General features: G+C 39.0%; 1 protein-coding gene across 2 annotated transcripts in view; it reads left to right on the top strand.

The window, feature by feature from the left end:
* The window catches only part of LOC129775401 (mucin-5AC), a 123,980-nt gene that overhangs the window by 20,979 nt on the left and 76,095 nt on the right, over positions 1-26,906 (top strand). For both annotated transcript variants that reach the window (XM_055780120.1, XM_055780121.1), the window contains exons 2-4: positions 6,261-7,455; positions 7,589-7,845; positions 19,003-19,167. In XM_055780120.1, the coding sequence (XP_055636095.1) occupies positions 6,261-7,455; positions 7,589-7,845; positions 19,003-19,167 (1,617 nt within the window). The remainder of the gene's footprint in view (positions 1-6,260; positions 7,456-7,588; positions 7,846-19,002; positions 19,168-26,906) is intronic.

Below are 26,906 nucleotides of genomic sequence, written 5' to 3'. Positions count from 1 at the left end.
ATATATATATATATATATATATATATATATATAGATTTGTTGTAGACACTAGTGTTATTCATTTCTTATAATTTACAGGCTCAGTCCCAAAGTTTTTCAGGAGTCAAATTCAAAATTATTTTTCTAACTTTATCAAATATTTACATTTTTGCTTAATTCTGTGAGTATGGGGTGGGAACCCAACAGTTCTACGTTAAAAGTGTGACATATTTTCTCTAGAAAGGAGAGGAGATACTACCTTGATCAACAAGTTCCCGGAGTCACCACCGTGTGGCCGTCACCCGTTTTTATTTTTTTTTGTAGGTAGGCACAACTGTAGGCACATAATTTTACACTTCTAAAAGTTACGCTGTATTGAGTAGAAGATGGTGTTAATGGCCATACCGCAAATCGAATATCAAAATATTTTGAGGATTATATCAAGTGCGTTGCAGTCGATGGGGAGTACTTTGAAGGGGACAATATCGAAATTGATATATAATCTTGTATTTTCCATTTCCTGAATAAATTCCGAGAACTTTTTGATCAAGGTGGAATAAAAAGATCGGGGAAATATTGTTACACGAGATCGATAGCTTCAAGGAAAACATAGAGTTGGGGCATAATATCAAGGTCTAACCCAGCAGTAATAACTGCATTTAATGTCTTGTTTATTGAAAAAAGACCATACAGGATCATAGTACAAAAATGATAAAAGTGATCCCGCTGATTCTGCGTCGCGAGTGAGGTGAGATAACTGTGTTCGCGTCAAAGCCGCGACACACTCTATTCTTTGTATGCTGGAGTCGAAAAGAAAAGATGACGAGATGGACCCACTTTCTGTAAGGATAAAAAAATGAAAAGTTGGTGAATTAAAAACGTCTCCATTGTCATTTTCACTTCAAACTATCGGCACACGAAGCTAAACGCGTTAACGCGAATTTGAATTGGAGTAATAGACAGCGCGCACAAACATTTGTGTTGATTGATTTAAATATTTGGAGATTTCCAGAAAACTGCTACCAGATAGTATCACACTTTCATTTATACTAAACGTTCATGCATTGGCATGATCGGTTATTGTGATGTAATTTCGCGAACAAACCGATATGTCGAATTTTATTATATACACTCGTTTAAGCTCACGATCGCGGGATCTGCGCTCATATTGGCGTGGCCAAATATGACATATTCCCCTTTATTTTGCGCCGCGCCTGACTACCCCACTTATGTGAGTTTTTAGAAGCAACTAAAGATTCATTCCTGCCCTCGCATGAACAATACACGAGCAGGTCATTACGTTGCAATATTTTCTTTCCCCTGCGCTGCATTTCGAGCGGGTTATTTATTTGTTCTCAGCACAGCAGGTTTCGCAATTGTGCAATGGTAATGCTATATGAAAAGACCAACAGCACACGAAATCGATTCGATATTGTTAGAGCCCGAAAATATCGACCATGTAGGTACATGGTCGTCATAAAATGAAGTAATATTCGCTCCCATGACAACCTAGCCCTTGTAGGCAATGTTGTTAAATTAACTCTCATCATTAACATATACTGTTCGTTTTCTAGAGTAACACTAAAACACTGAGATCGCAGAAATGGCTTTTATACGTCATACGCGGACACAATTAATCGCCTCGTTGTCATTTGCTCCTTTCAGATGCCATAACTCGGGAAACCGTTCAAAGCGTGGGATTTTTCTCAGTATGAAATCAAGCGTCAAGATCATATTTCGTTTCACAGTTCCGTATTCTTACACTCAATGATAATTGAAATTTTTCAATTGTTCGATACGTTCAGTAGTGACCGAAATCTGTTGATCTCATAAAATCCATCGGAAAACGACTGAGAAAAAAGCGCTCGAAATTGGACAATTTTTGGTATTTGGATTTGCGACCGCTTTTCAGTTTTTTAATTTACATCCTACATATGGTCCCAAAAGACATGATTCTACGTCAAAAAAAAAAAAAAAAAAGATTTTCATACATTTTCCTAGAAAACTCTGCAGCCTCCGAAATGGTCATGGGCATCCTGCATTATTTTCATCAAATAGCCTTACTGTTGAAACCCATCATTTCGTAAATATAATAGACTTTGTATGAAATAGGTTTGTTTTGTTGACTGATTTGAAACTATAGTGCTTTGTAGGTAGAAGAAAAAAGGTTTTGTAATTTCCATTGGTATGGTCAGTTTACATACTTTTATTGGTCCAAAAAAAAGTGCTGAAAGCTCCCGTGAACAATTCAGGAAATAAAAATTAAATACAGTAAAACCTTAATTGCGTAATTTGCTCGCTCGAAATGCAAATGAAACGTATTGTATTTACAACTTGGAATAACAAACTACTTTGGAATTAAAGTTCATCGGCACGCACGCTGTCTAAAATGGAATGATTTTTGGGGTGTAATAATCTTCACTGGCATTTAAAATGCATGTTCTCTTCATGCTAGGGCATGAAACTGTTGATTAACCAGCGTCGCTCTTGTTGTTGTGTTGGTTTTGTGTTTTTCACTGGGTGGGTCGCACTCTGATAATACAGTGTTGCATGTTGAATCTTGTTATTTCATATTGTATTGCTCGCATTAGATGAGAATTTGGGAAGATACTTTGTGCATTACAGGGTAACGTCGATGTAACGTACATTTTTCTTTCAAAATTGTACGATGTATCGAAGCATAATAAAAAACTCAGAAACGTAGCTCATATTATTTTATTGTGTTGCTGTTTGAGTAAGGTTAATGAATAAATTCAACTAGAAGACGAAGCCAACCTTTCTCATGATGTTTCCCTTCATACTGTCGATTGAAGTTTGATTCATTTAGAATCCGGAATCACAAAACAGTTGTATTTTGGGATTGGGTAAAGGTACAAAACAAGCTTTAGTGCCAAAATACAGATAATTTTTGTTCTTTCGGAAAAAAAATATTCAAAAAATTATTCCTTTGGACTTTGAAAATGTTTACGTTATATCGAGGTATAATGTACGTTATATCGAGTGACGTTATATCGAGGGTACGTTATATCGAAGTTCCCCTGTACTTCGCTTATAGTGAAATCCGTACGTTGGCGCGAACACTGATGTCACACACACAACAGTTTGTGAAATCACTTCCAAGGATCGATGATACTATATCGAATATATAGAATATATCGAGCATAGAGGTTCAATTTAGTTCGCAGCTTCAAATGCTAAGCGTGATGAGGCATCGCATCGCTTTTCATACTCTCTGGCGGAGAATGCTTCTGTATTTTTGCATCACAAGCGCACATTGTTGTTGCTTTCATGCCTTGCGTTTTGCGGCCGAGTTTGTACGAAATGACCGCCGCGATGGATACTCAGAGCGATGCGTACATTGATATTAGCAAAAAAAAAACTTGCAACAGATTGTGTATTGTTTCTGCAATGGTAAGAATGAATCATTTAATTATTCGTCTTCGACGCTTCTACGAATCTACGCAAAACCATGGAGATATTTCTAAAATTTTTATGTATTCTAAAACCCAACTTGTACGGTTGTGATAGACATTAAACATTAAGCATTAATGTTTAATGCTTATCACAAACATACGAGTTGATTAAAATAATCCCGTAGTACTAATGCGGTCGTGTCTTGGATACCTGTCCCAATAATATTTATTGCTCATTTGTTGAAATCTGTGTATGAAAACCGGAGAATGCCGAGTTTCTCGTGTTTATGTTGGAATATCAACCTTCAACATTTCTACTAAAGAGTTAATTACCCAATTTCATTCCATTCTAAAATAATATACGAAGAAATAAACAAGTGAATTCAATGAAATCATTTCGTAGTTCTACGTGAACGATGCGGTTGCTGCGTGAACCCTGAACATTTTTTCTATTGAAATTGATATATGTGTGGTCTGATTCATTGGGCAATCACTGTTCACTAACCTGCGCAAGTAAGTACCCATTTTATCAACTTCCGCCAAGTTCATTGGTTTACTCATTTGATCATGCAGAACTAATTTGACTGGCAACGTAGAAACAATGGATTACAATGTTTACAACTCCAAGTAATATGATGTTTGAGAAACACAGAAAGTCTGCTTCTATATGGTGACTGCAATGATCTGTAATCAGGCCATTTGCTCATTAATCGTTAAGGAATATAAAGTAAATTCGACATTTCTACTCTGACCATTCCGTGTCCTTCTGCTTCTTTGTACGTGGTTCGAATTATGCGAATAACCTCACATGTGCATAAACCACGCTAAACTTGTTTTAGATTCATTATTGCTTACGACCTGTCTGTAGAGGTGCTGGTCAAATGAACGAACTCGCGAACGGTAGCGGATGTCAATAAAGTGGGTTTTTACTCGGGAGTATGCTCGTGATGCGATCATTCCTACCACTGACAGGAATTGGGTTCGCATAGCCCAATAAACTACCACTCTACTCTACAAATTGACAGAAACAATCATTATCTGTAACACCCCGAACGGACTCATAAACAATGTTCAAATCCTCTGTTAGTTATGTAATGAATGTTTCGTGTTTTTAACAACTATTTCGGTTCTTTTATCGATGCTTTCGTCATTATATCATGTTGATGACTAGCCACTATGTCTTCCTCGATGGACCAATGTCCACTTCTGGAACGTTTATGCCACTGATATATGATTGTTCCCTTTAGAACATCGTTACCGATACACCTTTCCAGCATTTCTACGAGAGCATTTTTGAGGTGCACATATTCATTGTCTTTCTAATTCACTATCTCTCTAAGTGACCGCACCCCTCCCGAAATACAATGTAAAGTGACCAAAATCAACTCACCGCGTGCCGTTTCACTAACGAGGCTTTCTCTGTCCAAATGTCACGACGTCGATTTGCTCCGGTTCAGTACCGGGTAACACTGTTATGGCACGGATTTTGTCAATCCCGCTAAATGGTTACGATTGCTCGAGCATCTCTTTCGACAAATAGTCCGCTCGGGTAAAACTTGCACGTTCAACTTTCATCAATGAGGAGATTGATTTATCATTCCACATTTACAAACTTCGTGTCGCTCATTGTGACTAATCCGCGCATAAAATACAGGTTTACAGATCGTTATACGCCGTTCGACAAGCGCACCACTTTCGTCCACTCCAACTATCGGTGATCTAAATAGTCCGAAAGGAAACATTTCATAACTGATTCCGTGAAATTTGATCGTCGAGTAGTCACAGCTTATCGGGCTGCACGATGATTATCGTCACTCCCCAAAGGTCTGCGTAAGTTGTAGGGTGATAAACGCCACTGAATCGAACTATCATATATCACCTGAATCTCAAAATTGTAAAATATGCGGATATTGCATTCCATTTCCTGTATGCAAGTGGTGATCTACCAGCTTATCATGCTGTTGACGTCTGATTTTGCCGAAATCTTCTCCAATTGACCGTGAACTTAACCCATCTGTTCGATGCGAGCGCTCTATCTCAGAATGTGTCTGAGAGCTACGACAGCAAAAACCACAACAGAAAAAAACATGTTTCCCTTTATTATTATTATTTCATCAACCGGTTGGAGCTAGCGGGTTTCTAACAAACGCACTCAACCTACCCATGTCAGTTTCATTGTCAGCCCCTCCTCTGTTCGTCATACAATCTGGAGGCCAACAGCACCCATGATGCGTAAGCACACACATGATGCGCAGTCTGACAAATCAAACACGTTTGACGAAAGATCGGTTCGAGTGATCTGGCTTGGAGGGTCGTTTTTGTCACGATCTTACATCCCGAGGAAATGGCTTGTAATTTATCTTGTACACCCTTTCGGGGGCAGTGATGGCCTGCGGGGGGCACGGTGATATGTGTGACATTGCAGACATCTCAAGTGACGTGTATTTTATGTATGGTCATCTATTACTTCAATGCACCGCATTTTGCAAAGTGTCGAGCGTATCATTGAAATTTGACTGTAACTGATAGGATTGGTTGAAGTGTGTGGAATGTAATGATCCTGAAGTAGGCTGCTTCGCTTCTTCGTACGATCAATCATCAATCACCAATCAATCTCGCTTGAATACTCGTTAACGCCTTAAGGTCAGGGTGTGAAGAATGGGATTTGTTGTGGGAAAAGGTCTAACTCATAGATTATCCGCTGGTTTAATGAATTCTATTGAAATTGACAATCGTTCGCTGACTAATTGCATACACATATTCACATCGCTGTGCGATGAATACTTTAAGCGAGCTTTTGAGGGGAGTTTGTTATTATGCTGTTACTAATGAACTGTTTACTTTTTGTCTCTTCCCTTTCCCACACAGATGAACCTCCGAACGAGGGCCTTCGTAGGCCTGCTCTGTATAGGGCTAGCGACGGCACAGCTCAATTACCGGCCAGAGATAATATCGGCTGGTCAGGGCTTCCGTGCTCAGAGTAAAGTTCTTCACAAACGTCAAGCTCCGGGTGGTGATGGTGATGTTATACCGCATGATATGAAAAAGCAAACTACTTTCTGGTGGGTTGCTCCTGACTCTCCTTTCAAGGCTACTAAAATTGGTGGCGGTGTGCAGGAACCTCCTCCATCTGGGGGTCAAGATACAGCTGCTGGTGGGGCTGTTGCTGGAGTTTCCGAAGCATCTGGAGCTGCCGGAAGCGCAAGCCAAGCTGGAGCTTATGGCGGGGCTGCTGGATCGAGTACCGCCACCCAGGCTGGTGGTTTTGGGGCAACACGAACCTCTCAATCTAGTTTTCAGGCGACGGCATCAAGAAGTTTCGGAGCAACGGGAACCGCTGGAGCAGCGACTACTGCCACACAAACGGGCCAAGCTGGGCAAACCGCAACTTCGGTGCAGAGCGCAACCGCTTCGAGAACCGTTGGTTCTCAAACAGGAATTGCAGGCCAGGGAGCTGGAGCCATTGGAGGGTTGAGAACCGGTGCCGGCAGAACCACTATCTCTCGAACATCCACCGCTACTACAAGAACTTTTGGCACCGGGACCGTTGGCACAGGAGCGGCTGGTGCCACCGGACAAGCTGGACAATTCGGGCAAACGACAAACACACAGGCAATTGGAACCAACGCAGTAGCTGGTGCGACCCGAACAAACACTTTTGCCACCACAAATCAAGTGAGTTCTGGAATCGGAGGCCCTCCTCCTGGTCAGCCTGGAGTTACAGGTGGAGTGACAACAACAAGTAGCTTCCGCAAGACGGTTTCGACCACATCGACCGGAGTTGCGCCTGTGCCTGTACCCACCCAAACAACTACGAACGAGTTCAACGCTGCCGGCGTCCGCACAAACACCGCCACCACAACGAATGCTAACACTAATACTTTATCAGTTTCTAGAAACACTAATACGGCTACTACCTTAACCAATACGCAACAGCAGCCACAACCGCCTCCTAATGCTTTCCAAACTAACACTAACATCTACGGGACGGCAACTGCTACTGCTACCGCAACCGGCACTAGAACCGGTGGGCCTCCTCCGCCTCCGCCTCCGATCGGGCCAAGTAAATAGAGCTTTTTACCAAGTGCTTTTTCCGGTTTTTCTTTTCCATTGTCCCATTTTTGGTACTTTTACTAATCCGTGTTTTTTTTTCAAATCATTCTACCCACCCCCTTCCTTAAATTTGCCCAATTCAGCTCCCGGTTTCGGAGGATCCACCCTTACCAGGACACAGCAACGCACCGGTACCGGTGTAACCAGTCACACCATCACGACCGGTGTAAGTGTGCAGCCGTTTGTCAAGAAAACCACCGTGACATCGAGCGGCTACGATTATCCAGTTCCACAGACCATACCGTGCTACGAGGCGAACAAAATTTGCACACCTAACGACTACTGCGTGAATGGTTTCGTGGATGAGAGCAACCTCAGTCTCTTCAACAGCGAGAACCAGGTGAGTTTTGGTGCCATAAATCTCTCTTCCCGAAATAGACTTACGTCTGATCATGACGCACCACCCATCGTTGAGGATCTTCTCCGGTGACGATGCGATGAATTGCAAATGAATGATGACTTTCATTGACATACCGAGCAAGTTTGATCAATGCGTGCGAGCGCATGTGGGCTTACTGCGGCCCCAGCTGCGAGCGTATTGCTCACTGTAAATAAAACCAGTGACATTCGAGTGACAGCTCTCTGATCGATGGGTCTGACGTTTGCGCGAACGTTTTTCCTACTGGCGATAATATTTTCTCAGAGTGGGAGTTTTCAAATGTCGACCGACAAGGATTAGGTTGACGCGACCGGGACTATTTGCGCGCGAAAATTGATGCGTTGTACGGAAATTAAAATCGAAAATGTCATACTTGTTCGCGAATGATGTTAACGGTTGAGTACTGCTCCCGGCGACAAACGGATCGTGCAAACAGACAAACAACCAACTTAATGGCCATTTTTGGTTTGACCAAACACATATCGTCGTGATCGTCTGCCTCTCGGGCGAAGAGTGGATACCATGTTGCGTTGAAGATATTACATTTCAACAGCCACCACACGGGGCACAGTGACAAGTGCCAGCAGAGTTCATCGGGCCACGGCGAGACGGCGAGTGGTTGTTGACAATTTATTAAACTTAAGCCGCTCGATCGACACATCGGGGTCGTCTAGTACCCGGTGGTGTGGATTGGCAAATCCAACAAGGGTCAGCTCGCGAAGGCTGCTGGGGACATGTTATGGCGAGCATGATTCCAAATGAATGAAGAATATCCTTGTGCATATTTTCGATCGTAGTTTACCAAAACTAATCTACAAGTTTATGCACCACTCAAGTCAGAATTATTGATATGAATCGTTAAGAGGTTCAATATCAAGTTGGGGGAAGAAATTTGAGTTACTTGCCATGGTCCCTGTAACTGAATGTAAATTTAATAACAAAGATGTCTTCTTCATATATTTTGTTATGTTTTTAGTTACCTCGGTGAATAGAGGACAATCATGAAGACCCATTTACGCAATGTCCAATGTATACTCATACAAATTCAAACTAAATTTATTACTTAATAATAATTCTCATATTATTGCTAATTGTATTAATTGAAAAATAATCAATTATGGCATATGTGGAATATTCCCACCTTTTCAATCAGGGTATGATCGGCTCCGATTGACATTTCGATCCACATTTATTCATTTACAGTTTTGAGTTGGATAAATTTAGATACATCCGTTGAAGCAGAAGCCCACCTTTGGATGTTTTGGACAAGTTTGTATGGACATTGAGCAACCACATATATCGTTAACATACCCTCCGAAATCCGGAACATCTCCGGTGTCCGCGGGTTACTCCTAAGTCATGATCAAGCTGATCGAATGAGATAAATTTTCCCGTCAAATGCAAGCAGTTGCACCTGAATGAGTATGTTTTTCGAAGAGTTATGACTGGTGAACTTTGGTGACTTTGGTGAAATTTTACTAGACTCATTTATTTTGTCTATATGCTACCAAATCTCCAATATCAATGAGCCAGGGTATAAAATTTCCACTATCACGTAAATATGCGTAGCCTACAAATCGTTTTGTTCATACCTGGCTTGGATGAACAGACACATGCTTCAAAGAGTTCGGTGTACCAAATCGCTTGATCTGTTGAAGTTATGTGTTATTTTGCAGTGGCCAGTTTTTAGTCTGGACAGGATTCACTGCTCGCTCATCGCTTTCACGTCTTCGGTCCTGATTATGGAGCCTTTGAATTCCCAACCACTTCAAACCGATTCAACGGAGAATTTTCGTGAGATAAATTCGACAAAAGTTTTCTTTAGGCCCACTGAGCTCGCCCCAGTTCGGAAGTTGTTTCTGATGGTATTTTCCACTAAAACCATCAGCATCCTCCATTGGCTCCAAGCCAAAGTTGTTTAGCTATCGGTGGGAGATTGGAGTCTGTCACCTGTTGTGAGATATTTTCGTTAAGACAATCAGGAGCGTCTCTTCACCTCCGCTGATTTAGATGAGAACACTCGCAATTCTGGAGATTTCCGCCGCGTCCACGAAGATGTCAAACGGAGGTTCCCCTACTTTAGCGCATACCGAGACTGTTGGTATTAGTGGCCGCAGGCCACAGATAATCCGCATTGAAGTTTATCTCTGGCTAGGCACGATGTTTAGAGACCAGACCGGTTTTGAGGATATCTAATAGAGGTTCATTTCACCCAATTTTTTTTTCGATCAACATTGTGAATTAAACTTTAAAACAACAAATGATTAAACTTTCCATTGCTCACCACGATTTTTTGAAAACTGTGAGTTTTCGTTGCGTTTATAAAGCGCTGACAGAGATACGGTCTATTCACTTAATTTTTCTGTCAAAACATGTAGAACCATACCTTGCAGCGTTTTACGTAACCAAGGTTCACCAGTTTCCAGGTTCGCTCATGAATATAAATATAATCTGCTATTTCATATGTCGTGTACTGAGGATTATTCTTGATCTGCGTTTCGATTTGATTATCAGTGGTGACACAAACTTTCCGGACAACCCAATAGAAGTTTATTCCAGAAAATATTACATTTCAATGAAGATTGTCTTCGTTACTACACCCAACATTGATTTTTAGCTCATGTTTTGTCATCCCGATTTATTAATGATGATATGTAATATTATCACGCTTCTGCGTAACAGCATCATTAGCTATGTGGATAGCGAGGTCATGTAAAACAGCATATCATTCCAGCCGTACTTGGTTCGATCCCCGTTGACTCCGTTTGAACTTTTTTGTGTGTGCAATCCGAAACATTTTAAGAACATTTTAAAGCGTTGACATTATTTGCCTATTTGACGCTTCAAGGCAGTAAATGACATGTTTTCTGTCGAAAATGAAATGCTTTCTGACAACGCTAGGTTGGGTGTAGGGACACTTATCCAGAGATACGGTATGTGCATCCATGAAAAAAAATGTTGCTCGTGCTCCATTTTCGCAAAACTTGGGAACTCTAAAAAATAGAAACGGAGTAGTTTTTACTTTGGTGGCGTCTTTATCTTTCATTTTCATCAATGACTCTCAAAAACAAATGAAAGTAAATCGAACGCTCTCAGTTCTTGTACGATATTCACAGAATACACATTTAAGAAAAATGTTCAACGATATGAAAAAAATATGGATGTTCGACTATCAAATTGTTCAACCCTTGTATTGATAAATATGGAAATAGGAGATAGTGAATTTTCTTGGAAATAGGAGATAGATTTCACGTATTGTTGAATACAGAAGTGATTTTTTTAATTTAACGGGTCCACTTGAACATTATCTAAACCTCCTACCACCTCACCGTCCTGGGAGGCCCCGTCACCCAGATGTGGGGACACTTTTCTCGTTGAATTTGAATAGGATTTTCAAACGGAATTTGATAGAATTAGCACTTGGATGTAAATATGGTATATGTAGAATATTTAAAAAATCAAAAACATAGAAATATAGTTTTTATACTATACTTTTATACGGTTTTATTTAGCATGGTCTATAAGTATGTTTGTATGTTTATCTGTACGGTTGTCTAACATCAATAGAAATTTGACCTCCTTCCTGTTGATCGATTGATCTGGAATTTGGAACATGCCTTAATCTCTGCTGTCGTTATAAAACTGCGTATTCCATGATCTTGAAAATCCAAGATGGCGGCCGCTACAAAATGGCGGACTACAAATTTTATCAAAACTCCCTAAACAGGGTATCAAATGAAATGGCTTGACTAGTAGTACACAGTTATTTATGAAAATGCAAATTCAAAATGGCTCCCATCACAAAATGGCGACATTTTTTTTCTATTCATCAATATGGGTATCGAACGAAAAGGCTTGACTAGTAAAACATACTTATTTGTGAAAATGCAAATCCAAAATGGCGATATGTTTTTTTTTCAAAACCGAATCAATATGGATATCAAATGAAAAGGTCTGACTAGTAGAACACATTAGATAATGAAAAACCCGAGTTCAAAATGGCCAATTACATTTATTTATACAACTCCCGTATAGAGCGAAATCAGCCGGTTGCTGACTCTCTACTATTTTTTTAATGATTGATCTTTCTTTCAGAAAATTGTAACTCAAAAACCAAATGTCTGATTAAAATATGATAGAGCTTCGCACTATTTCACCGTCACTACTACCCTCACTTTCAGATTTACTATTACGCCGTCCGGTGAACATTTCGGGAATGAAAAAAACAAGAAGTGGGTTATATCTGTGATATAACCGCAAGGTTAACGTAGGACTACCATTGGCTAAGGGAATCATTTATTTGAAATTGCATCAGAATCAATCGAAATGAATGAATGAATGAATATTTTGAGAGATTGTTAAAACTTTTTCTTGTTAGTGTGTGATTTTATGAGCATAAGTATGGAATTGTTATTAACATAAAATTCAACTCTTTCGAACTTGTTGGTGGTCCCGAAACGAAACGATGGAATTTGAGTGGCCTTGTAAAAGCAACTGAAGATGTTTGATACATGATTCATTTTTGTTTTCGTGAGAATGACACGAGATTTTTCATGATCACTCCATGCGCAGAATAGAAACTGAGGGCGTCACTTCACGGTGAAAACGAAATGAAATCTATATAACCTTGCATAAAATTCATTTCGTTTTTATCGTGAAGTGTCAATTTTTCATGATTGTTCCATGCGAAAGCAGAACAGGAACTGATTCTATTGACAAATTTACGTTAGATTTACAACCAAAATGCGCAGCAAGTAAAGTGATGATGTATTGTTTTTTCGGTCGTTCAAATTTTTTAGAAAAATCAGAACTTATCTTCAAATGTTCTGGTTTCACGTATTATTTCTACACTAAAAAGGTTAGAAAATCGCCATTTTACAATGTGGTATGTATATTTCGAAAAATGGCTTGGTATAAGTGTTGTAACTTATTTTTTTCAACTAGATAAACGATGAGTAGCATGTGTTGCGCTAAAAATACTGCAAATCCTTCTTGTGTTGGCTCTTACATTATCAATGATATAATCCAACTTGATATGATATCGATTTCATCACCATTATCCACAGTATTCATAACCTGTATGCATTATCAAACTCAAAATTTTCGAAGATTGTCAACGATTTTGGTCCAATCGCGTGTTGAAATCATCGTAAATATACAAAGCCCTAACTTTCTTACCATATACTGAAGACATTCAATGGTTGAAATGAATCTAAATAGAATGAATAATCACGACCGAATCTTGCTTTTCAGTGCGTAGAATAAACAAACATCATCACTTTTGTGGTTCTGAACTCTAATGTACGTGAGTAAATTCGTTAATTGGATTGCATCACGGGAACACCAAGTCGAATCCGTAAATGTGAATATTCCTTCGCTTCACTTCGCAAACAATTTTTCATGACTGTCCCATGCGAAAGCAGAACAGAAACTGATGCGAGTTAAAGTACTCACGCCTTGCATGTGTCCGCTATGGTTTCCTAAACACTAATGCAAGCGAGCAAAAGAAGTCGCAGCTTGCATGTATTCGCTATGACGGTTCCTCCAGGTGCCTAGATTTTGCGTCCGTGTTCGGGAGCACATTGCGATCACCAATCATCATCAATGAACAATGATAATTTCAAAAGCTTGCTTTCAAAGCAATTTTTAAGCTATTGAAACGATTTTTTGGACTAATAAGTGACAATCATGTGATCTTGCTTTTCAGTGCGTAGAATAAACAAACATCATCACTTTTGTGGTTCTGAACTCTAATGTACGTGAGTAAATTCGTCAATTAGATTGCATCACGGGAACACCAAGTCGAATGCGTAAATGTGAATATTCCTTCGCTTCACACGCAAACAATTTTTCATGACTGTTCCATGCGAAAGCAGAACAGAAACTGATGCGAGTAAAAGTACTCACGCCTTGAATGTGTCCGCTTTGGTTTCCTAAACACTAATGCAAGCGAGCAAACGAAGTCGCAGCTTGCATGTATTCGCTATGACGGTTCGTCCAGGTGCCTAGATTTTGCGTCCGTGTTCGAGAGCACATTGCGATCGTCAATCATCATCAATGAGCAATGATGATTTCAATAGCTTGCTTTCAAAGCAATTTTTAAGCTATTGAAACGATTTTTTGGACTAATAAGTGACAATCATGTAACTCGTTGACATTTTATCTTTCGGATGTAGTGATTATTATACCGCTCCATTCAGCCGGTAAAGAGGTATTAATGTGAGAAACCTTGCACTCCAGCGTCACTCTCCCGTTTTCGAAACTTTGAACTTACAACACGGTGCAGAAATAAAAGACGTAGTCCTACGTCAAAACACATGTGCGTCTAAGAAAAAAACTTTTTGGAATAAACAGAGGACTATCCGAGTTGCGCAATTCTCAATCTCAGAAAAAAAATCTTGCAGCTTGCCTCTTCTTTTAGATTTTTATCTACCAAGCGTAAAGATCAATCAAAACGAATCACGTAGAAAGTCGAAGTCCTTTGAGAACCGCAGAAACTGTAAATAATGAATATTACCGAAAACAATGCACTGCTTCAAAAACGACCGGAATATCATCATAAAGTGATATTTCTTGAAGATAATGCACCGTCACACCGTCTGACCAGCAGGGTTATCATTTTTAGATTTTTCAGACTTTTTGAAACCAAGAATCTGTAGATACATTTAACAGATTTTCTTGGTTTTCATACAGATTTACAGATTTTTCGAAATAATGATCCAATATTAGTTATGACAATAATGTTTTTCCCCAACTCTCCAATTTTATTCACATAGTATTCGAATCAGTTTGAATGAGAGTCGTTTTGGCATTCATATGCAGCGTGTAATACTGCTTTCTCATGTTCAATAGTGTGGCAGCGAAAATGGTCATGTCAAATTTCAAAAACCGAGCATGCACATTTTGTTTATTGACCCAAAAAAATGACCTGTGCAAAGTTTCAGCTCAATCAGACATGATTTAGGGGTGCCTCAAAGCGCTCAAAGTTTTGTTTTTTTGGTCCTCGAAAATCTTCCAAGGACGAAGTAAAGGAAATTTGGGAAATCGAATTTTTTTTTTTGAAGCCAAATGACTTAAAAATGCATGAAACGTCGAAATCTGGTGTCATCTCGAAAAAAAAAAATTCGGCCGAAAATCGATCTTTTGGGACTTAGCCTAAAAGGCAATGAAGGTATGGGAAAAAATGAATTATCGAATTGAAAGAACCGACCATGTACATTTTGATTATTGACCCGAAAAATTGAGTTTTGCAAAATTTCCCCTCAATCGGGCTTGATTCAGGGGTGCCTCAGAGCGCTCAAAGTTTTGATTTTTTGATCCTCGAAAATCTTCCAAAGGGGGGGAGTAAAGGAAATATAATAACTATACCAACCAATGATACTAAAGCTAAGATTATGCTTCAAAATTGAACTTATAAATTAAACCCTTTGCGGTTGTATTACATTCCGACATGTGTGTCGTAGTGGTTGCAATTATTTTTACATGAAAAAGCAGTGATGTATAACTTTATGAGATCATGAAAGATGAACAAGATTCTTTTATTTTCTGTAAACTTCTGATATAAAATTACTAAACAATGTTTTTATGTTTATGTCTAAAGAATAATTTCTATAATTCTTCTTCGTGTGATATCTTTCGCATGTATCACAAAAGTAAATCCTTTGCTGTCTTTCGCCTTTTATCTTTCTGTTTGAACAAACAAAATAATTATCTTTACATCTGTGCCGCAATACATGGAGTTTTCTATTAATTCTTTCTTCAAGCACGGATGACAACTTTTGTTTATACTGAGTATCGTTATCTATTATTCAAAGCGGCACCGTTCTGGTTCATGAAAAAGTTCACAACACATTTAAATTTGTTTAGAAAAAGTGTGAACTGGTACATTGTCGCATAAATTATAATATTAGTACACTTCGTTGCTGTGGTGGTGGAGAGCAGACATACAAAGGATACAGATCATGCAGATTTCGATACAGATTTTCTGAGAAAAACCCGAGATAAAAAGATTTTTTGAGACCAAAAACACAGATTTTATTATGGCAACCCTGCTGACCAGAGAAACAATTGAGCTACTTAATTGGGACCAACTACCGCATGCGGTTTATTCACCAGACTTGAATCTTTTCAATTACCGTTCTGAGTCATATTTCGGAGGTCTAAGGGATATGATGCAAAAAACAGGTCTAAACTTTATGCAAAGGTATTATTTGGTTGATATTTTGAATAAATTATTTCAATATGCTTTTAAGCTTTCTACTTTGGTACCTATTTGATTGAAAACATAAAAAAATTATCGTATAAAATGCCTTTCAAATGAAGCGAATAAAAATCAAACTTCGGACACTAAATCAAATTTCGGACAGGTTGAATTCAAATTTCGGATACTTTATTTTTGGAATTTTTTGAACGAAAATAACATTACACTTGATTATATTCTACAGTCAACTGGGAAACACTTACCAAGCAATCACATTAAACTGTTAACAATGATGAGAACTGATGAAACACAGGAGAGATTTAAATATTTATGAACGGGTAAATTCTACTTGCTCACGCTAAGCAAACGTCAAACACAAACGATAGTGAGTAGTGTTGATAGATTTTTGCCGATTATGTTATAATTGAATTGTAGTTCTCATATGAAACGATAGTGAAACCAAAGGATTACACTAAAGAAGCAGTTGTGATATTAATTTTATAGTTATATCATCAGTGCATTAAGCATTTCAAGGTATTAGAACCAAGTGTCCGAAAAATGATGTCCGAAATGTGATTCAGAACGGTACCCTTCGTATTCATCGATGAAATTCTTAGGAAAATGCCCGACAGTGGCTCGATGATTGCTTTGACCTAAAAAACGAAATTCGTTGTTTTAGCGAGATAAATTGCCAAAAATATGGTTAAAAAATGTACAGCTTCCAATGGTTATTACATTGAATACAATATTATATACCATCAACAGAACTATATGCATGAATTTTTAATAAAAAAATCCGATTTTATATTCGTAAACCTGGTGTTCTGGAACATACTGTACATGCCTCAATAGAGGCACACACTTTCCGCGATCTTCAAATTTTATGAGTGTTCCCATTTATGATTTTTTTAAAGAACGATAACTTCAACTCTCGCGTTTGTTTTTCATGAGAACCCTTAATTATACCCTCCGTAATGTTGGCAAAGGTTCCAGGAAACGATCGAATCCATACTTCAGTGATTAACGAAAAGTTCATCCGCTGATATCATCCGTATACATAAGTTGGACTAAATCACATATCGTCACACATTATTGAAGTCTACAGGCTACGTCCATTAGTGGTAATCATCGAAGAAATCTACTAATCTGCTCGGGCAGCTGGCAGTTTTGTCTGATCCGAACAACCGTTGAATTCGACTGGACGCAATCTAGCGTGAGCCATTACGTACCGATGGAGGCGCCTCAGCAATTTGTACAGAACACCCGCGATAAGTAGCGGGTCGTCGGCAAAGGTCAAACGTGGTAGTTCCTCGTTTAGAGGCGTCTTTGAATCTTCTGCGACGGCAGATAAACAAACAACACCTCGCGTGTGTGTGAGCCTTTGCGTATGCCGGTTGCGGGGGGTACCAAATATCATTGCTGTACGTTTATTTTTCCATCACGATCAGGCAGCATCGCATGCGCGCTATCAGATTTTATTTCGTTTAAAATAGCGATTGTATCAGCTGATTCTGGCTTCAATTCGCAGTTCGAGAGCGAGGGATTCGCACGGGCAGATGCGGAACGGGGTGTGTGTTGTTTACCACCGGTTGAATATATTCAAATTATGCATGCTCAATTTATATGCGTACGTATGTTAAGTAATTGTTAAAAATGTTTATTTAATGAAGCCATAATACCCAGGAAAGGAGAAAACTAGCGGTGGTGCAGCGAGATGAAAAATAACACGTACGTGTGCCTTCAAGGAGGAATATTAGGGTGAAGTATCAACGTGACACAGATTACTTCAAGATGGGTTTACTGAATGGAGAGCGTTTTTGAAATAAACGTTCCATTAATTAATGACAGCGAAATGCATCCGAAGTGAGATGCAAAACACACTTCACTTAACGATATTTACCCATGGCGGAACCTTCACATTCGATCATCATTGTGAGGGTTATTGGATTATGATGGATGAATGGTGGCTCCATTAATTGGCAATTTAAATGGTTAAATTTTAGTTTCTTGTCGAACAATAGGTTTCAATTTGAATGAAAACTGTTCTTCTCGATCTTACATGAGTAAATTTTTCATTCGATGAATCACCCAGCTGTAGTTTCCTTAACAAGCTCTCCTATTTATATGCGAACCAATGTTCTTACGTCAGCCTTCTGTAGAAACAGCTTTAAAGTCATAGGTCCTCTCCACTGCTTTTATGGATGATTTATTTTCAAGAACAAAATTGAAATTCATCCATTACTGCAAAAAAAAAATCAATATCGGCGTCAGGGGCCACTCCGGAACGTGGAATGTCGAATCCAAACACTCAAAGCCATTCGCTATGAGCATGAGCATGAAGAAGACCACATCGTGTGCGAATAAATTATACCGAAGACGTGATAAATTTCCTCGTCCGGTAGAATTGACTCTCCGGTGGTGTTGTTCGTTTGTTTGTTTTATTTTCGCGAATTTCGGCCGCATGTCAGAATAATCTGCTCGCAGGATAGTCACTTTGTCTGGGGCAACAAGAACTGGTTTGGACTTGACGTTTGTGTTGGTGCCTGTTTAAAATTCACCGTGTGGCCTTCCGCGACATTGAAAACACCCTCTCTTCCTCCGTCCGTCCACCGGCCAGATCGATCGACTCCCGGCGGAGGGAATCTTTATGACCTAAATTTGGAATGCAGCGCGGGCGACAGCTGAATTTATCGTTTGTACGTTGCGCGACCTGGACGATGGACGGACAACGACGTATGGACTGGACATGCAGCGAGTGCAATAAGCTAGAAATTACAGAAACACACAAACGCACATGTGCACAGATTCGCCACGCGCGTAACAGAAACCGTAGACTGTAATATAATTCCATAATACATTCGAAGCGTTGTTTTATTTTCAACCTTTATCATTATTTCTCCCCCTCTATCTCTTCGCAGAACTGCAACACGGCCACCGAACAGTGCTGCAAGATTCGCCTGGCGCCACCGCCACCACAGGCAACCCAGTGTCCAGACGACAGCTACGTTTGCGTATCGCCAAGCTTATGCAACAACGGTTTACTGAACTTTGATGCGCAGAACGCGATCTCGTCCCAGCAACCGGTAAGTTGTGTTGTTGCTATTTATTTTGCGTGTTGTTGCTGTTGTTTATCACTTTTACCCGAGATGCATTTGCTCTTGCTCTTGCTCGCACTCGATGGGGGTTTCCTTCCTTGAGGTGCATACAGCCAGCCCGCTAGGGTAGACCGATGCAGAGTGTTAAAAATTAAATAAATTATGAAAAAGATTTTTCGAACGAAACCAAATCATAGAGAAGATTATAGGCTCACACAGTGTTGCCACATTTTGATCTGCACCAGAAGCGAAAAAATCTTTCTCATCTGCACTTTCTTCAACAAATCTGTACCAAAAATCTATACCACTGAAATTATTCATTGTAGAGAAAAATAATGAAATATGAAAAAATACTCATTTGTTTACTAGAAAATATTATATTTACTTGCTTACTTTATATCAAGACTTACATACTACAAATACTAGTCAATGTAAGGGGGGCGAAGTCACCATCTAACGAGGAGACGGCTCCAAGCCGCCGAGGTGACACTCGTGTGTTTGATGATACTTATACATAGTCTTTCTAAATTTAGATTGCGTACTGTCATTCAATAAAGTTTTCGAGCGAAATTTCACACGTGGAAAAAATCTGTACCAATCTGTACTTTTTGACGAAAATCTGTTATCTTTACCGTACAGAATATGTGTCAAAAATAACTAAAAAATCTGTACCTTTCCAGAAAAATCTTTACGTGTGGCAACACTGGGCTCACATCATACAAGTTGTGGGAGAGGTCCAAGCTGATTTATAAATGAAATAGAATAAAATAATACTGTCATAATTTACCTGGTTTAGCCATAAGTTCTGTCAATGAAATTTCGACTGCTGCCAGGGCCCGAAATCTTCGAAGATGAAAAATGAATATCGACTCTCCTCTCAGTCGCTTCGCTTGGACTAGCTCTACTTCGGCATTCGCTTTCAACATGATATGAATTGACTAGAAAATGAATTGACGAGCGTTGAGAGCGAGTATGACTGATGAATATTTTAGCAAATAGTTATTTTATTTTATTTGACGTGACTAATGAATACAAATCCGCCTCTTCATAAAACCTGACTTCAATCCACACTTCTACTCCCCCTGACATGAATCTAGTTACCCGCGTACACAATCTTATTTTTACGCCCTTATAAAGTGAAACGAAAATTTGATTTCTGATGCGAAAACAATAGTTACTCCATTAATGGACGGCTTCATTGTTTACCCACCGTGAACTTAAACCAATGAACTTAGACAGTTATCAGGAACGCCTCGCGTTAGTATTATCAAATAGCGTGCACAACACTGCATGCTATTTTAATTGTGTGAGTAATTTTCGTGTACGGTACAAAAAAATCTAGCTCACCGGTAGTATATGTCAAACCACGTTGAACTCAAACATTGATATATGCATACGTGATACATGAGAGAGAGAGAAAAAAAATTCATTTTAAGGGGAATTACGTCAATGTGCATTGAGGTACATTTGACGGGGAAGAATGAAATGAGATAGTCGAGTCGTAGAGCAACTAAGCTCCCGAATGACTGTTGAGTCATGTCGACGGAGAAACTGCTAGAAGAAGCCAAAACTCATTTCCAATTGAATACGAAGGCGAAATACTTCATAGTCCGCTGACTATCCTCAGTTGAATATAAATATGAGCCCTGTAAACAACTATCCTGAAATAATGAGCGACGGCTGAGCTATAAGAATCGTTTGCAAAGTTTGTGCATCGTCAGAGAGATTGTACTATTGGCACGTATCGCGGTTATGTTTAGTTAGCAGCACCTATTGGAAGAACACATGCCAAGTGTCAGTGTCATTCGTTTTGAATCATGTGCTTTTTTTCTTATCACGACATCGCAGCAACTATAGGTCCCAAATAAATGAAAATAGGGTTCCAACTCGTTTCCGTTTCCATTTCCATTCAATTTGTACATATGCTCTTTTACTATCGCCATTTCGCTATACCATCTTGATTTCTAACATTTTCTTTGTCTAACTCCACTTTACTAACTCTTTTTCCAGACTTTTAAGACCGTTTTAACGTAGAGCTACGTCTCTCATTATGGGTACCAAATTAGAAAACAGGTCATGAAATAAAGTTAACGTTAATAACTATTTTTGCTGTGAACGGATTTTAGCGATTTGTATATTAATTGAATAAGATTTGTTTGATATGCTATACATTACAATCCCATAGTTTGTAAATGTCCATTTTCCCATTCTTTTGTTCTGTCCATTCGTGTGCTTACCTAACCGTGCTGTCAATAACGGGCAGCTTATGCAGGCGCCTGAATAGAAATAACGAAAAGAGAATATTTGCGACTTAAATTTCACCATTGCACAGTAATTACGCTATCGCTAGTGTATAAATATTCAACTCCTCTGAGGAAATGTTTTTTAAAGCCTCTGTGTCAGTCCCTTTCTACACTCAAAACAACGAACATCGCCTTTTCTGTTCGTTTTGTGTCATCTTCGTTTCTTTTCGGGCTGTGTATGTGAGCGGATATTTCACTCGCTGTGCAACTGGCATTGCAATCAACACATCAAGCCGAGCCATAGAAAAGCAGGCGTAATCATCATGTTTTTCTCCACATTATGTAGGGAAAAATCAATCAGGACCATCATCGCCCACTCACAAGGAAAATGATTCTTCTACTGGAATGCTATGTGTGATTTAGTTTCGCGTAGAACACTAGGTATATTACATCGGTTGTTTGATACACACACTGTCCAATACATAGAAGCTAATTTTATAAACACTGTACAATTGTCATGTTGAAATCATTTTTGGATTTTTTCTATGCCTACCACAACATGGAAAAAGCGAGAAGTAATATACCTGGTATTCTATTTACGTTGTACATGTATCGATGTTTGAGTTCACGGTGTGTAAACAATGGAGCTATCCAAGAATGGTGTAACTACTTTTTGATGTAGAACTACGTGTTTCAGGAAGGGTGCCAAATCAGAAAACAGGTCACGTTTTAATGAAATAAAGTTAACGTTAATAACTATTTTCACTGTGAACGAATTCTCATGATTTGCCCTCCAATCGAATCGGAAATTCTCTAAGATTTGTTTGATATGCTATACATTACAATTCGCTAATCTCTAAACGGTTTAAATTCATGAAAACTGGAAGAACTTACTATTTTCCCATACATTTGTTCTGCCGATTTGTGTGCTAACCCTACCCGTATTTCGAATGCTTATAACTCGAACATTTCCTAACAGATCGGAAAGATGTTTGCATCCACTGATAGGAAATATTTCTACGCGTCTATCACAATTAATTAAATATTATTTTTCATGAGATGAACAATTGAATAACTGTAAAATGTCAAGCGTTATTTCAACGCCCTAACTGCCAAGTTTTGATTGGCCCGATTTATGGTTTCCCCAACGCAGACTTCTAAATCGATGTATCTGTGGAAATTCGCTCTGCAAATATACATGCAAGTCGGGGGAATTTTGTTCTCACCGAGCTGTGTTTCCCTAACACCGACTTCTAAATTAATGTGCCTGGGGGAATCCGCTTTGCAAATACATGCAAGTCGGGGGTATTTTTTGATGTTGAGCACTTTTGTACTCGCTTGTCGTTGTACAGACCGGAATATGTTTCTCTAAAACGTACTTTTAAAATGAGAGGCCTGGGAAAATCGTCATATCAGATACTAGAGGTGAATGAACTTTCGCGGTTCGAGAACTACGTGAACATGAGATGTGCAATAATTCAGAGGGAATATAGAATACAATGATCGTTTGACAATTTGTCCGTTCACATATTTTAGTAGTCCTAGGCATCATATCAAACGTAAATGAACGTTCATAAAATTTATTTGTAACGAAGAACATAATCTATTACAAAAATTACATTCTAAAATAATAATCGAAGTGGTAAACAAGTGGGTTGCATAATATTATATAATATAATAGTTCTACGTCGAAAATATGCGGTCGTGTCCTAGATACAACCCCTTACAATTTTTTGCATCAGAAATCAACTTTTCGTTTCACTAACGGTGGGTGCTGCTGGAACAAATATTTAGTGTGTGTCTCAAATACAATGCAATTCGTACATCGGCATAAGGAAACAAATTGCGACATATTACCAGTTCGTGTATTATTCTAGCAAAGGCAAACAGAATCACTGCTTCTAGGACTACTTCTTCAAAATCATTCCAGGCTCACCGAAACATTCTACTAAAAAAAGATTTATGAAGTTTCGTTGCATTTATATTATCCGAAATGATAAACAAGCAAATTAAACCAAATGCATGCGTAGTCCTACGTCCTAAGCAGTTGTAGATACAACCCCTATAATTTTTTCATGAACCGGACGTCGCAACATTCGATTGCACTATACCGACCAGTAGAAAACATAATTTACCTTGGCAATCTTCAGAAGACATGCGCTGCGTTTGAGTTCTTTTTTTTTTATCAGCGCGCGTTCATAACAAACACGTATTCTCGCTTGGTACGGAGTGTTCTTCTTCTTCTTAAATGGCACTAACGTTCCTAGAGGAACCTCGCCGTCTCAACGTAGTATTACTTGCGTCATTTTTGTTAGTATTTAGTTGAGATTTCTATGCCAAATCACACGCCTTGAATGTATTCTGAGTGGCAAGCTCTGGAATACGCGTGACACAGTGTAAGACGGAGGAAGTTTCTTTGACGAAAAATTCCCCCGACCAGAACGGGAATCGAACCCGAACTCCCGGCATGTTGGGTTTGACGCTAACCACTCGGCCACGGGAGCACCACGGAGTGTACCAAATTCATAAACACGAGAGCGCCGAATGAACACAGTGCAGAATTCAGATACTAAACATCGCTTCTCACTTGTGTGTTGCGCGGCTCATTTTATACACACACACGTATCAAATTCTAGCGCCCGCTTTGTCTTCGCTCGTTCTAAGCAAAGCATAACAACAACAGCGTGCCTCCATACCAACGGTATACGCTTTTGTGAGGAAATATAACTCAACGGAGAAAGCAAAACAGATTCAAGTGCGGTGTAAAACGGGTATAGAAATACGACGTAAATCACGGCGCAAAACACGGTGCAAAAACTGTGCTGACAACAAGGCATTTGATCTGTGTTTCGGAGCGTGCGGATATCATTTGCTAATACGTCGAATGTTAAAAAATAACTCGATAGTAAAAAGTTCCGGGGACCCCGAAAAGGTTTAATGGCTTGTGTGGTTTTGTAGAATCATTTTGAGAAGCAACGATTGCCTTTTCGAGAACAATACACTAATTGGTCATATGTCGCAATTTGTTTCTTTATATCAATGCACGCATTGAATTGAGTATTTAACGAGAGACATCTTCCGTGCATCGTCGTTCAACAAGCATCAAACACGCGTCTAACAGATGCACACAGTTGCAGCGATAAGCTTCAAGTGAAATATTCGCTAGCGTTTACAGCTCGAGTGGAAACATGAAACACAAAACGAGCAGAAAGATTCTGAGAAATTTCCTCAAAGGAGATGCAATAGTTATACGCTAACGACAGCCTACTTACTTCGCAAATATTCTCTTTTCGCTATCCCCCTTCGTTGTTTTTATTCTTATTCTCCTTCTTCTTTTCCTTTGTTTATGGAGACTTTAAATCCAACGATTCATTCGTCTCCGACTGTTTCTATTCTAGCGGCTCCATAAGTTGCTCATTATTGACAGCTCTGTTCGGGAAAGCACACAAATGAACAGAACAAATGTATGGGGAAATGGGAATGCTTCCAATTTTCATCAATTTAAACCATTTACAGACTATGGGATTGTAATGTATAGCATATCAAACAAATCTTAGAAAATTTCCGATTCGATTGGTATGCAAATCTTTAAAATTCGTTCGCAGCAAAAAATAGTTATTAACATTAACTTCATTTCATAAAAACGTGACCTGTTTTCTTATTTGGCACCCTTAATGTAAGACGTAGTTCTACGTCAAAATTTTGTTACACATCAGCACCGCGTTGCATTCTGAAGACTGCCTATATGTTTTTTCGCGCCTATCAACGCTGCTTTGAACCAAACTATTGAACAACAGTGGAATCCCGATTATCCGCGAGCGGATGACCCGCAGTGCGGATTAGTCGCGACAGTAAGTTCCATAGTAAGTCTATACGCCTTCCCGGAATTTTTCAGTGAATGATAGGCTCATGCACTTTTGTTTTGGTCAGGGCTTTCACATTAGCTGACCACCTTTCATAATTAATAATATATTTAATTGATTTCTGTATTGATAAAACATCTTTTTTTTCGTGTTTGGAACTCATTTTTAGTCATTTATTGTGTTTTTTATCCCATTTGTTTATTTCAGACTCATTAGCATATTAGCTGTAACAGAGCCGAATTTTAATCGTGTACATGTCACATGGTTATCATATCTATAATTAGTACACTATACAGTTGCCATTTATCGGCGTAAGAGAATTATTTCTACACCATTGCATATGGTACATTTTCACCGTAGCCATTTAGGCATAAAAGTATTCTTTCTGTTGACATGATCATTGTTGAGTTATTATTAGAACAGAAGCCCGATGTGTCTTGCAGAGCAGAGCAGTTGTATGGATGAATCGATTTTATTTCGACCGTGGATCGATCTCCATTGCTGGTGATTGTCGCGTGGACGTAGTTATTCTGTAACAACACAAAGATGGTCAATGAGGGCCCTGAGTTTTGTACTCTCGATCGATCGTTTACTAAGTGAACGCGCAACCAATGTGGCTACGGAGACACCCCATTCATTGTGTTATCCGCGATTTTCGTTATTCGCGGTGAGCTAGCCAGACTATTCCGCAGATAATCGGGGTTCTACTGTATTTAAAACTATCAAGCATTATCTATTCAAAATCCTAAGTTTTGATGGATCGATTGTAATGAACGAACTGTGTTTCCCAAACAAACCGTAAAAAAAGAGCACTTAATAATCGTTGCTCTGTCACTATGCGAATTCAATTGCATTCAAATCGTATGCATCGGAACGCATGCTAAGCCATGCACAATGCATACTCCGCGTAGTGACACTAAGGAACCGATTTTCATTTTCCTGTACCCCTGTACCCAGAGATGCCAACCTTCCTGATTTTCAGGATTCCCCAGACTTTTTGGCACGTGTCCTGATATCCTGACAAACACTTTGTTTTGCTTGATTTCACTGGAATGATCCTCATTTTTCCTGATTTTTGTTTGTTTCATAATTCATAATTCGCCTTGATGGTACTGACTTCGTGTTGCACCGTTTGGGAAGCGAAAATGTGGTTCATCTGACTCGGCGAAATTTGATAAGTGGTTCATCTGAGTCGGTTCAGTAGTTTAAAATTTATGAATTTTAGAAAAACGTCATTTTTGGATAAAAGGAGGAACAATTGTTTTTCCGAACCATCGGTAAACTTTGAAAAATTATATCTCAAGATCGAAAAAAATAGCATCTCTGGTATCGAGATATGTTATGTTAAAAAATACTCAGCTTTCAAGAATATAAAAGAATAAAGCGCCATCTAGTCCAAAGCCACGAAAACAATAAAAAACGACTACAATCAATGATTACGAAAATAAGATCCATTTTTTTGCAAGTTCAATATTTTTTCTAGCTTATTGGCTTCAATTAGAAATATCGATCATACCGGTTCATTTGTTCAAAAGTTATGAATTTTTGAAAAAAGTCATTTTTGGGACAAAGTGAAAAAAAATTATTTTAAGGACCACCCTGAATTGAAAATGGGCACCCT

The sequence above is a fragment of the Toxorhynchites rutilus genome, chromosome 3 (genome assembly GCF_029784135.1).
Source record: "Toxorhynchites rutilus septentrionalis strain SRP chromosome 3, ASM2978413v1, whole genome shotgun sequence".
NCBI lineage: Eukaryota > Metazoa > Arthropoda > Insecta > Diptera > Culicidae > Toxorhynchites > Toxorhynchites rutilus.
The sequence above is the reverse complement of the archived record's forward strand: the minus strand, read 5'-3'. Positions and strand labels throughout refer to the sequence as shown.